Source organism: Podarcis erhardii (genome assembly GCF_964252035.2).
Source record: "Podarcis erhardii genome assembly, chromosome: 3".
Classification (NCBI taxonomy): Eukaryota; Metazoa; Chordata; class Lepidosauria; order Squamata; family Lacertidae; genus Podarcis; species Podarcis erhardii.
Window position 1 is genome coordinate 69,737,737 of NC_138507.1, and position 13,995 is coordinate 69,751,731.

The window sequence follows — 13,995 nt, forward strand, 5'->3', positions numbered from 1 at the left end:
CCGAAATCACCAAAAATCACAATCAGGATTTTTCTTCCACCAGATTTAGAAGAAAAGGCAACTATATTCATGTCAAAAAATTTAGACACTTATGTCCATGAAAAGATGCAAAATATTACACATACCAGATTTTTTAAAAAGTCAATTATAGTTTCTCTCTTTTTTCATAAAAACAGCCTAGTTATAATGAAATCTGAATTAAACGCAAACATGTTAAAGCTGACACTTAGGATCTCTTCACAGTCAACCATGATCACCTGTCAAACAGATTTGAATTAGTGGCAGCTTACCTAGTTTATGAGATTACGCATTATAATGACACAGTAAGACAGTTCTATGTGTCTCCCCTTCACACACACCATGGGCTTGCCATTGAAACTATTGACAAGCACGCCATCACACACACTAGGATTTAAGAGCTGCCATTCTGTATATCACCAGGCTCACCCACTTCCTCTCAGTTAGTTGCAAACGAATATGGGCAACATGCAGGTGAACAGTATCTTCTTTTTAAGTGGCATGGACTTCTGTAAGCAGAATGGGACCCCTCCCTTTCCCTTCTTCGCCTTGCAGTATCCAATCTGCTCTGGAGGGTCCCCCAACCAAAGGCCTGTTCTGGAGTATACCCAAAGGGGAGGAGCAGAGGAAGTGGAAGACCTATCATGCAAGCAGGCTTCCAATCACGTAGCATCAGATATAACCCAATAGTTATACAACCAGTTAGTGGCCATGCTGGGGATTATTTCTAAATAGGGAACTTGATTTATAGCAGTGATTTTAAATTAATTTATCTTTTCTTCTTTTTGATTTAAATCATGATGGACTCATTCAGAGTTGTCAATTTTTATTTTAACACTGATACATAGAGTTTGCAATCCATTTTGTTAATATTCCTAAAACTAGGTGCAGATATTCAGTTGTGCTCCCACCAAACAACTCTCCTAGTGATGACATATGATGTAAAGTTTTATAGCATTCCTTCAGATTTTTTCTCCTATAAGTATCCCAGGCTACATTCTAAAAGTTAGAGCCTGGATAGCTCAGTTGGTTAGAGCATGGTGCTGATAACACCAAGGTTGCAGGTTTGATCCCCATATGGGACAGCTGTATATTCCTGCATTGCAGGGGGTTGGACTAGATGATCCTCAGGGTCCCTGCCAACTCTATGTTCCCATGATCTATACGTTATTTAAATCTCTGCAGACTGATTTTTCATGCCTTTTTGTCATTGTTCTTGGTATCCAGGTCTGTTGTGATTCTGTGAATTTGTTGTGCCATTTGCTTTTTTGTCATCTTGTGATCATAAAGATTTGTAAGAAGATGAGCTCAAATGGTAAACTCCATAGCAGCACTTTTAAACACCTCTCCCCTCTGATAAATATTTTTAGCTCTAGCCTTTTCGCAGTAAATCAGGCAATCCATGTACCATAGTTCTTAATTCAAAAGAACTTGCTGGTGTGAAATCTGAAAGTAAAAGACAACTGAAATCTTTCTGATCCATCTAGTTTATGCTTTTTCTCTATAATGGCCTCAAAAAGCAAAATCTCTTTATTACTATACTTTAGTCACCACTGCTTTACTTCCTAAATGTTAAACAGTATTTGGTTTTTTATGTTTTCTCTCAATATTTCCGTTATTTTAATAGGGAACTGAAGTTAGATTAACCAGGTGGTAATTGCCAGGATCACCCTTTCCTTTTTGAAGGTTGGTAGTATATTTTGGATCCCCCCTTTCTAGTACACATCCAGTTCTCCATCACTTTTTAGTAGTTTTGTGAATTCATTAACCAATTCCCTTACACCATAGAAATGTGCCATGAGAATCCACAGACTTGCTGATTATTCATTATTCCTAAACATGTTATCTTTTCATTAGAAGCTATGGCTGCAATCCACTTACACTAGGAAAAAAATTGCTTAATCGGAAGATAACTGCTGATTCAGTGTTGTGGATTGTGTCCTATTTCTCTCTTCATAACTGTCCAACTCAACCCATTTTTCTTATTTTTGAAGAGAGTTCTGTGCAAGAAAGCATTTCAACCATTTTAGAAAAACCTGTTCCTTCCACATTTCTCATTTGTATATTAACTGTTGCTGGATCTACAATAGTTTCAATATTCTATCGTCCTGGCTGTGCCAATACCTTTCTGCAATATACTTTCTTCCTTTTTCCTTTTGCAACTTTATAATAATGTTGTAATAATAACATTTATTCAATTTATGTTTCAATTTTAGGATATTTCTCCTAGTTTATTTAGGGATGCAGAGGACACAAATCTCTGGATGGTTAACCATGGTTAATTTAGGATTGAAATTTCCATACTGCCTTTCAATAGAAATTTCTAGGGCAATTAAATTGCAGGTAAAATAAATCAAACTAAAATGACAGCAAGCTCTTAAAAATAAGATTTGTTTAAAAGTCATAGGGCTAAACATATCTTTAAAGTCCAGGAAAAATGCAAAGATGTTTGTCTTGCATCAAAGTACAATAAGGAGGCATCAGGAAGACTTCTCTGAGAAGAGCATTCCTTAATTTGGGGGTCACCTTGCTTTATAGATGATGAGCACCAACAGATAGCCTTTCACAGAAGATCTAACCTATAAGCAGGAACTAATGAAGATAGGCAGCTCTCCCAATTATCTGGTCCTAAGCCATAAGGCCTTTCGAGGTTAACAAATAGAATCACTTTGGCATGGAAGCTGACTGGGAGCCCATGGGAGCAGCATAACACCAGTGTGATATCATCATAACACTCAGTCTCGGTTAATTCAGTATATGGCTATGACAATACCAACTGCAGATTCTCTGCAGTCATCAGAGGCAGCCACACATAGAAGTGCCATAGCTCCGCCTTACATATCCCAGTTTCAGTCCCCAGCATCTCCAGGTAGGACTGGGAGAGAATCCTCTCTGAAACATGGAGAGCTGCTGCCAGTCAGTGTAGAGAAGAACTAGATGAACCAGCAAGTCTGACTCAGAAGACAGCTTCCTGTTTTCCTAGGACACATTGCACAAGTCCGACTTGGAGGTTAACGGAGTAAGAACCACTGAGGCTAGGCTCTCTGTCAAGGTTTCCAGCTGCTGCACCAACCTAAACTGGTAAAAAGTACTACGTTCTACAGGAGTAACCTGTACATCCAGAGACAAAATAAGAGATTAGGTGTATGAGTATTCTCTCTTCCAACATTTTATTTCTCCCTGCTAGTCTTAACTGTGGTTAAGTGTCACACTGACAACAACGTTTGTGTGATTGGCAGCAGTGTTGGTGTGATTAACAGTCAAGTATGATTTAAAGGTGGTGTGACAAAGAATTTAGTGCGTCCAACCAGGACCAGGGAGACTGAGGTTCAAATACCCACTTGGCCATGAGTTTTATGGATCATTTTGGAAAGAGATCATTTTGGGAAGAGGGGTTAACTTACAGTGGCAGCAGATGGCAAACGTTTATCCTTTTCCCCTTTTCTTACATAGGCTTTAAAGTTGTACTTTCATGGTCGCTGCCACAGACAGCAACAAAAATGCAACTTTAAAGCCAATATAAAATGAGAGAGAGAAACTGCCGCTGCTCATAGCATGCTTGAATCAGCCACCATAAATATTTCTCCTATTGGCCGTTATTAGCAGCTATGTCAACATGATCCTTAACTATCGGTAAAGTTGGCAGGGGGAGATTTGTAAATGAGACAGTAGCAGCTGGCTGGACAGAGTGTGCAGTCTCATCACCTGTCTCCATTCTCTTAACTGTGGTTAATAGAGCAATAGCATTATCTCTGCAATAGCCTTAGGAGTCCACAACTCAGCTATGACCATTGTGTCTCAATACATGTGATAATTTATTGAGTTCTTGTTTCTCCTTTTTTCATTTTCCTTTAAGAATATCTGTTTCTGCAGAACCCTTTGTACATTTTTCTGTGCGTCTTCTTACTCTCTGTTTTTCTATATTATGAACAACACTCAATCATATTTTTTTTGCATACAGCCATTTGGTGGACATTGTGGGGGATTTAGTTAATTTTCGTGATGAACATGCTGTTCTTTGTTTGATAACACTCGATCACACTAGTTTTAATTTCCCCTCTTTATCTTTCTGAGTAGCACACTTCAGAAGACCACTGTAAAATCCACTGCTTCTTCCCTAACCATTTCATCCCACAGGTATTCTGTGCCATCATCCTACCTAAATAATACCCACTTGACAGCATTCCAGTCATAGAAACCACTTCCTAAGTTATAGTTGCTCCACTTTGGTCATAACATCATCTTGGCCATACAAATGTATTCTTAGATTAATGTTTAATTACTCCTATTTCTTTAAAAACCGTTGGATAACTAAATAACCTTGTACTAAAATTTATTAGGCATTTGCCAAAAAAAATCAATATGTGTAATGTTATTGCTCTTCGATGTTGCCTCTTGATTTAGATAAATAGTTGTGTTTCAGTATTGTAAATAGGAACTCAAAATCTCTGTTAATTTGTATAATTTGTGGGGGCAGATAAAATCAGATTTTTTTAAAAAATGAAACTGTTTCAAATTGATTTTTGTATCAGTTATATGACAAATAAAGAAAAGCACTGGAATTTAAGTATGTGTCTAACTTGCATTTAGTGTATGGCTATTGTTGTACGGAAATAACATTTTAAATGGCTTAGACCTCATATCTGTATAAATAAAGGCAATGTTTTAATAAGGTAAAGCCTTTTAAAATTAGTTGGTTAGGTTTTTCTGACAGGGTGCTTCAGGAGTAGGCTCATGGTCTGACATTTTATTTTGGCTGTGCAGTTGATATTTTATTCTAAGGAGGAATAGGTAATTCTAATACATTAAGAAGATTGCTTGGGGCAAATTTACACAATACCAGAGTTTAGATTTAAAAAAACAAAAACTAGAGCATACCTTATTTGGGCATATATCAGTGGCCTGGCCTGACAGCCCTTTAAATATATTATTTTCATTTATTTTAACTCTTAATTATTGAAATGTGCTGGTAGTGACTTGCGAGGTGGTATGGCTGGTAGTATATCACCACCTGCAGAGAGCAATTGCTAAGGAACACAAAGGAATCATGGTTTGCTGGCCCAAACTTCATTGGCCAGCATATTACTGCTAAATGGCCGGCAGCATCAGCCCAGTAGCTCCAGCAGCAGCACGTAACTCACACCAGTAAAAGCATGAAGCCATTTCTCCCTCTATCACCATTCCATGATAGTGGCTAAATATTGCCTGCTAAGTCACTTTGAGCCATACTACCTTGCCAAGTGCTACTGAAACACTTTTTTTATTATCCTTAAATGTGAATTGTTTATATTTGTGTTTCTCAGTATTTGTCTCTTGTGGAAAATATACATTGCTTACACATCACACATACTCGCAGTACTACTCACTATCATCTCATTTTCTCCCATAGGACATTTAAAAGAGAATTACTACTAAGCTTTGTTTGTTATTGTTGAGATCAATTATTATTTCTGCCCTTTTTGTTAAATTCCATAAAGAACAAAACCCTTATCATCCAAATTTGCACAAGGCAAGAGACTGAAAAGCTACGAGGAGTCAAGAATGCATGCTAGTGGCATGGGATACAGAATAGCATCTTGTTCCACTGTGTGATGTGAGCAGTCCAGGGCCACACAAGAGGAGTCCACTTCGCAACTCCTCTCCACACCTAGGTTAACCCAATTTCATGAGGGCTGAAACTGATGCAGAGAGGAGGGTGCAGTGTGGATTCCTTCTGTCTGATCTCTGGTTTATAACATTACCTGGCAGCAAAAAGTAAGAGCACTTCAGAGGCTTCCATACTGCAGAGGTAACTTGTGTACCAGTCCTAAAGTGTCAATAGCCTATGTTTTTCTCAAATTGCAATCTAATACTATGTGAGCTCACTGCAGGTTGGTCTACGCTAGATATGCTGCAGTTCGTCAGGCACAGTGTCAATTCCATAGGAGTTGTCAGGAGCAGTGTTATCCCCTGACACATTGTTCCTGTTAACTTTCTGTAGCCGTCTTTCTTTGGCTTCAGCAAAACTGGAAACACGATAAATGATAAGTAGGATTTTTGGAAGAAGTGCACCTAGAAGATGAGTAATGAAAAATCAAGTTAGTCACACATAGGAAATCGCACAACAACATGAAGATGCTACTATTAATGCATGTTGTGTGCTTTATTGCTTCTCCAGGAAGCAATAGGATGGAACTTTCCATTAAAATAATCCAAGCTCAAGATATACTAATCGTAAATAAATTCAAATTATTTTCATATTAGTTCAAAATTGACCCCATTTCTATAATTGTAATCCTATCGTACTTGAATAATCACAAAGCATTCATCTGTATTTGAAGTTAAGCACAGCCACTTACTGTAAGCCGCTATTTCAAAGCAATTTCTCCCTCTCTTTTAAAGATACATGCAAATAGAACATTTTGGATATCCTTTTCTAAAGGTTCCAAAATGATGTAAAATAAATTCCAGAGCGTATACATCTTTTGTTACATAACAAGGCATTTCTTGGTTTGTCACTTTCAAATTCTTGATTGTTTGCATCTGTCTCAAGAAACACAGAAGTGTGCCTTCAGTGGTGAAGTCAAACCTTTGGAGAATCACAGTTATCAGCAGAGACCGGTAACTTCTGGCTGCTGCCTCCGTAGTAGCTAATATATGATGTTTCTTTGAAAGAAAGGTTCTTGCTCTAATGCTTTTTCAGTGCAGCCATAGTGGTGTTGAACGTTTTGAACAGTGCTTTAAGAAGCAAGCTGGAACTTTAATCTGAATGATGAAAATTACTTTGGCCATGATTTCATCTTAAGTACTTTACTGGAATGAGGCTGAAGTACAGTGAACTGCATTCAGAATGAACCACCGTGTAACAGCAAACATTTTTCAGAGTGTCGGTTATTAATGAGTAGCTTGGTCCAGACATAAAATATACTTGCCCAATCTGTCTCTCGTTCTATAAAGAATTCTGGAGATAATGGCCTTTAAGCATTCCCAAATTGCACCGATGAAAGAGGCACGCAGGAGGATGTGCCGGCTCTGTCCACTCCACCTCTTTCTTTTCAAAACTGCTTAAATTCAGAGAATAAAATTGTAAGATTCTGAGCATAATAAAATAGTAAACTATTACAGAAAATGCTGCTTTAAGTTATTTGAGGCAACTTCATTATGAGATGCAGATTTAAAAAATACTCTTTTTGCTTTTGTGTGTTAACTTTAGCCCTTAGTCTCGTTTATCTGAATAGTAGGAAGACTGTATAATAATCTCACTTTATGTTGTACTGTTTACCTGATTCAAATGCCCTGTTCAAAATTGTAATCCATGTCCGTCTTTCATTATGGACAGGTTTTGTGTATTTCCATGTTAGCATTGTTCAATATCAGCAAAATCAAACGAGACAGTTTAACTGCTATGTACTCTGGTGTAGTCCCCACTAATTTCAGGATATAAAAATTATCCGTGCACTTGGTGATCCAACAGAAAAAAATCTTGTTTCAATCCTCTTCCTGAATTCTAAGAAAGATTGCAATATTTGCATGCAACATTTAATATGTTTGAGCCTGTTTCCAACATATATGATGCTTGGCATAATGCCCATTTAAAACATGTGCTTGCTGTATTTTCCTGCAATATTCTTTCTGCTTCATGAAGCTGCATCTTCTATAGCATCTTACCCAGATTTAACCAATGTAGTGCCTTCCAGATGTTCCTGGACCTTGGCTCCCATCAATCACCGGCCATGCTGACTGAGGCCAAAAATTGTATTTCAACAATATGTGGAAGGCACTGCATTGGCAATCCGAGGGACTCTTATCAAAGAGGATTCAGTGCCATGTTACACAAGGCATGTTACTAGGAATTGTTAGAAGTATTGGCTTTGAATGTGCACCTGTACAAATGAGGTACCAATTATTCCATTTACAAGATCCTGCAACCTCCAGTGTGTTAAATAAATGCAGTCCAAAGTAGCTTTCCAAGAAGGATTGAATGAAACACCTTTTCTTTAAACACATCAGGAACAGAAATGCTTGTGCCGCTGTCTTTGTTTTATGCAGCATTAATGTTGCTTATCTACTGGTTAAAAGATGCTCATGCGGTAATGCTGCTATCCAAAGCAAATTCAAACCAAAAGTAAGCTGTAAGGTCTGCACAAAAAAATAAATGCAATTTTTAGTTGGGAAAAGTTAGTATCATTTACAGATTATTTTCTTCAAGAGAAACGAGGACTCTGGCTCTCGCATACAGCAAATGATAGTAATAAGGCATACTGTCACTTTCCAGGGTTGCACTAAGATGAGCATGCCCTATATGTTAAACTGACAAAGAAAAATTACTAACAACTCTTTTCTTTCTCTTCACACCCCATTCCTCTTTTGCCTATATCCTTACATCTCTCTCTCTCTCTCTCTCTCTCTCTCTCTCTCTCTCTCTCTCTCTCTCCATCTCTCTCTCTCTCTTTCTTTCTTTCTTTCTTTCTTTCTTTCTTTCTTCCTCTCTCTCTGTGCATATGCTTTGTATATTATTTTGGCACCCTTAAATACTTCAGTGTGATCAAGATCAGTGCATTCAGAGCACTAAATTCGTTTTGCAGGCTGCTGCCACACCGCTTCTCCAGAGTGAGCCCAGCATAAGTAGTGAAGAGCTACCTTTACCAGGAAAGACCTCTATCAGTGCTCCCTGTGCCACATTAACACTAGGGCAGCCAACACCACCCTCCTCCATGCCAAATCTCACATCAGAAACAGGTTTGACAGACATGATACCATTAAAAGACGACTCTGAAAGTCATCAGTTTCTTACTCCTGAGGAAGCTCCATCACCACCTGGAATGTTGCCAATTGGGAGTCCTATGATTCACAGCCGTACCATGCATATCCTCAGCCTAGCCAGCCAGGACTCGTTGCACGAAGACTCAGTACGTGGCCTTGTGAAACTCAGCTCAGTCTGAGCAACTTTCAATATGATGGTGATTATACAGCCCTTATATGCTAACAACAGAAACTTGCCGAGCCACCTTCGGACTCTGTAACATGCATAAGCCACTGAAACTTTGCTAGGTCTTCTTAAAAGGACAAGTTATTTTTGTGCAGTGAAGAAGCTATGGCATTTCTTTAATAGCCAATTTATGGCTTGGATTTGATGTGACATTGTCAAAATAACAGAAATGTACATTAACCTTGTTTGGTGACTAATAGTGTCCAGCAGCTTGGAATCCTGGTACTTTGAATTTGATTATGATAATACTTTAAAAGATATTACTGGAAGTTAGCATCATATTCCATGTTTTATGAAGTTCTCATGTAATGTTGCCTTTGAGGCCATGCCGGCCACCCTTTTCATGTTATTACTCTACTAATATTTGAAACAAAAAAAAATCGCCATTCAGTTAATACAAAACCAATAAATACTGCAATTGTGGATTTGCATGCCACGCTACAGTGTATGTTACAGTAGTGTTGGTATTGAGAGAAAGTGCTGCTTTATTATTTGTGAGTTTCGAAGTACTGTTTCATATAAAAGGCAGTGCAACAAACCAATGGACAAATGTTTTTTTTAATCAGTCAAAGTTGTTATAAATAAATGAACTGGTGGTACTTCAAACGTGGAGGACTACCATTTTTTTGCATATCATTTCACTTTGAGTGTCTAATATAAGATACTGTGTTGTGCCATTGATTTCTCTCTACCATCACCGTTAGATAAAATGGCACCCTCTGTTCCTTTAAATATCTGTATAGTTATCCCCATACAGTGCGGACGACAACAACAGCTCCATATGGATCGCGAGTTACTTTTCCTCATGATAATGCAATTAAGAAGATCAAAGGAGTATATAAAGTCCAATTATGAATGGATTTTAGTATTGTGTGTGGTTTTGAAAATAGGCAGTTAATTTTAGGACAAACCATGCCTACAACTAATCTGAGTGTCAAAATAACTTGAAGTTAATGAGTTGCATCTAAAAGCCCTCTTCCATTATCTGGTTCTCACAAACAGAAGGGGTGTGCTATTAACAAGTACCCCCTGAAAATCTGATGTGGAGGGTTGAGAGACCCTCTGGAACAGCATAGGGTGGAGGCTGCAGGTATTAGGGGTAACTGGCAAAGGTCACCTTCCTCTCCTTCCATTTTCAGGACTTCTGCTAGTTGGGATATCTGTTGTATTCATGGAATGGCACCTTTGGATCCGATCTAATATCTTATTTAGGACCCATACCAATGGTGCCCAGAGAGATCTTCCAAGTAAGAGATTTGCAAGGTAAGGGTGCCCCAAGGTTCTAAACTTTGGGAAGAGGAAGAGATAAATTACTGGAACATAAGTTACATGTGATCCATAGCTGCCATCTAGTCATGTGTATTTTCAACTATATTCTATTTTTAATTTAAAATTGACATATTTATGAGACATAATTATTTGTTTTTATTTGGGGTTAGGACAAATTAGTTATGATTTAAAGAAAAAAAACCTGCTCGGGGATAGCCAACAGGAACATTAACGGTGATCATTCAAATGCTATGTATTGTTGCATCTTGCCTTGCTTTTAAGATGCTAGGACCTGCAATAATCTTTTCTCAGGACAAAATTTCGTGCAAAGTATTTTTTAAATAATTCAAGCTTCACTGCAGGCAACTATTTTTGAAAACAAGGATCATGAAGACATGGATTCGTTGCATCTCTGAGACATGGAAAAATACAGTTTAAAAGAAAACAAAAGCACAATGTTTTGATTGGAATAAGGCCATCTCTCTTGTAGAAGTGCCAGACGACATACTGGCAAGAAGCTTCACACTGTGTACAATTTTATAAAAGATACTATTTTTCTCTTAAAAGTGATAAAACGTTCACCTTGTTTGCATGTATAGTAAATATCTAGAGGGGGGGATTATATCCATAGGTTCCTTGCTTTTTCTGTTTTGCAGAAAGCTATGCATGATCTGCAGTTATCTGGTTGTGAGCCATTCAAATGTTTACAAGCTTTCATATAAAGGGATATTGTCTCTTTTCCTGTCTGACCTCATAGGATTTATTTAAAATCCTGCATACATTATTTCCTTTAGCACAGGCTTATTCCAAAGAAAAAACAACTTTGAGATGCATTCTCTTGACTTATTGTTTGATTACTGTACTAGAAGGAGCTATAAGAAGAATTTAAACAACTATAAGCACCAATATAACAGCAGTGAGCACATTGATTTAGGGAAACGTTTTCAATGGAAGTGGGTGAGGTTGATTGCCTTTGTAAATCTCAGTCTCCATACAACACCTCAGAGGCAATAATCCTAAATCAGATTTTAAGTTTGTGAGCTAATAATGTTATGTCATGTGCTAGGAATACACAATTACACAATACATTCTAGAAAGTTGGGATACTTCAATTTCTTGCTATCCTTCCTCTCTGCCAGAAGGATTCTGATTTTCCTACAAAACAAACAAAGTTTAGGGCAGGAGGAGAACTGCCTTCTTTTTTTTTCTCATTACATTGAAATAGGTTTGGCAACATTTCTGATGACAGAAGGAAAGTATCACATGGACACTTATTTTGTGAAGTTCATTTCTTTAAAAAACCCACCAGTATTGAATTATTTCAGTGTACCTGAATATTTTGCTCCTTCTGCAGATGCCAGAACATGAAGCCTACATTCCCCACAGTGCGGAAACTAAACAATGATAAATATTTTACTCTGCCATTATGACTTCACAGCTGTGGCGCTTACATAGAGGAGTAGAAATGTTTTAAAATTCATCTGCTTACATTTTCACAGAAATACTTTGGGGTTCTTTTTCAGTAGCAGCATTTGGATACCTTTGCTATATTGGAAATAGCATCACATGTCACTTAAGTCCACAATATGGTTCTGGTAGTATTTTTTACTGAGGGAGGGGCATGAGAATGCCGCCATGCTGTTGTTTTTAAGCGTCTCTTATGTAAAGCTTTAAAATTCTGCACTGCCACATTAGAATACTTTGGTTTTCTTAGAGCTTGAGGGAAAGAAAATGCTCAGTGACAGAAAGAGTACTGTGAATACCTATTTTAGAATGAATTTATTATTTCTGTTTGCATTGTTGTACAGTAATTTTTTGCTGTTTATAATATTTTTTGACTTTGTGTTGAAGAATAAAAAGTACAGCATTTTTAAGCATTCCCTTCTGTTTTAAGATTTTTCATTCCCCTTGGTGTTGAATCTCTTCTTACTCTCCATCAGCCCTAGTACATCTGTTTATTTTTGTTACCATGACATTTTAGAACTTTTACTGTTGCAATGTGATGACATCTGCTGGAAAACAATGGAACTGAGCATATGCTTCTTTTAATTGCAGTTCTTCATTAATGATATACAGTAGCTTTAGAAGTAGAACAGTTACAATTTCCAACAGATTGACCTCTCATGGTCTATTTTACCACCAGTGAAATAGTTTTAATATTTTCACCACAATCCTGGACAGCTTTACTCAGAAGTAAGCCCCACTAAGTCCACTGAGACGTCCTCTGAAATCCACGTACCTAGGATAGGAGTGAGTTAAAACCAAACACATTTTACCACTTTATTTAACCAGTTCGATCTGTTTTTGTTAGGTTCAAGAGGCCTGGTCATGTTGAAGATAGGCATCAGCTGTATGAAGTGATGTTTCTAATCTAAGGAATATGCTGGATTTCCCCACCCCACCCCCCATTTTCCTTCTTATTGGGCTAGTAAATAAAATAGTGAATGTTCTTCATTGGCACTATCTGTGTACAATATATTTTTATGCTGATACTGGTTGCATACAACTCAAGGTCTGAATGGCTGTGTTGTGCAAAAACAATATTGTTTAAAAAGTAGGGGCCTTTTATTCCCTGATGTAGTCAACCTTTAGGGTAGAACTTCATATTGCATGCATGTACACTTACTATTAGCCCAGTGGCTGCTTTTCCCAGCTAAAATCATCCAGGGGCGATGGAGGAATTGGAGCAGAGAAATGGCTGGGTGGCAGGGTTCTTTAACCCTTTCCCCACTTGGCACTTTCCCATCCTACCCTCCCCCCACAACTACTTTCTGTCCACATGCTTCCAAACTTGTGTAAAGATATATGTAGAAATGGAAGTTATATAAACATACTGTAATAAACAATTTTTACTCCCAGGGAGTAAGTAAACTCAAAACAATATTTCATTGCCTACAGACAGCCACCCAGTCTTAAACAACTCCTAACCCACAATAACACTACAACCAGACCTAACACGGACACTGGCACCAGAGCCTGCAATAAACCCAGATGCCAACTTTGCTGCCACATACACCCGGACAACACCATTACTGGCCCCAACAACATCACACATACCATCTCGGGACTATTTAATTGCTCATCGTCTAACATTGTGTATGCCATAAAATGCCAACAGTGTCCTTCAGCTCTCTATATTGGACAAACAGGCCAGACCTTACGCCAAAGAATAAACGGACATAAATCGGACATCAGGAATCACAAGGCAGAGAAACCAGTAGGAGAACACTTCAATCTCCCAGGACATTCTATACAAGATCTCAAAGTAGCTGTTTTACTACAAAGGAATTTCAGAAATAGACTGGAAAGAGAAGCTGCTGAATTACAACTTATCACCAAACTTAAAACCATGGAGAAACCTGGTCTGAACAAAGACCTTGGATTCTTATCTCATTATACATGACAAAGCCATTTTTCACCTTTTCACCCCTTGCTTTTTCCTGTAAGACCTATTGCAGTCGTTAAGAGTCGTCAACAGGCTCATCACAGCTATCTGCCAATCACCCATTCCCACCACCCTTCTGAGTAATACCCCTCCCCACCTTCTCACTATATAGAAGGGTTTGGAAACTTCTGTTTCAGTGTATCTGAAGAAGTGTGCATGCACACGAAAGCTCATACCAAGAACTGACTTAGTTGGTCTTTAAGGTGCTACTGGAAGGAATTTGCTTTGTCAAAACAATATGTCAGTCACCTGACGTCATATGATGCTAGGTGCAGAGATCTGTTATCTCTGATCT

General features: G+C 38.0%; 1 protein-coding gene across 5 annotated transcripts in view; it reads left to right on the top strand.

The window, feature by feature from the left end:
* The window catches only part of ZDHHC14 (zDHHC palmitoyltransferase 14), a 67,350-nt gene extending 54,635 nt beyond the window's left edge, over positions 1–12,715 (top strand). For 2 of the 5 annotated variants that reach the window (XM_081854358.1, XM_081854357.1), the window contains exon 9: positions 8,538–12,132. In XM_081854358.1, the coding sequence (XP_081710484.1) occupies positions 8,538–8,939 (402 nt within the window). In that variant the 3' untranslated portion in view covers positions 8,940–12,132. Of the gene's footprint in view, positions 1–8,537; positions 12,133–12,566 lie in introns of those variants that run through there. The other 3 variants (XM_081854360.1, XM_081854359.1, XR_014154464.1) reach the window with 2 other exon arrangements.
* The last annotated feature ends 1,280 nt before the right edge of the window (positions 12,716–13,995 follow it).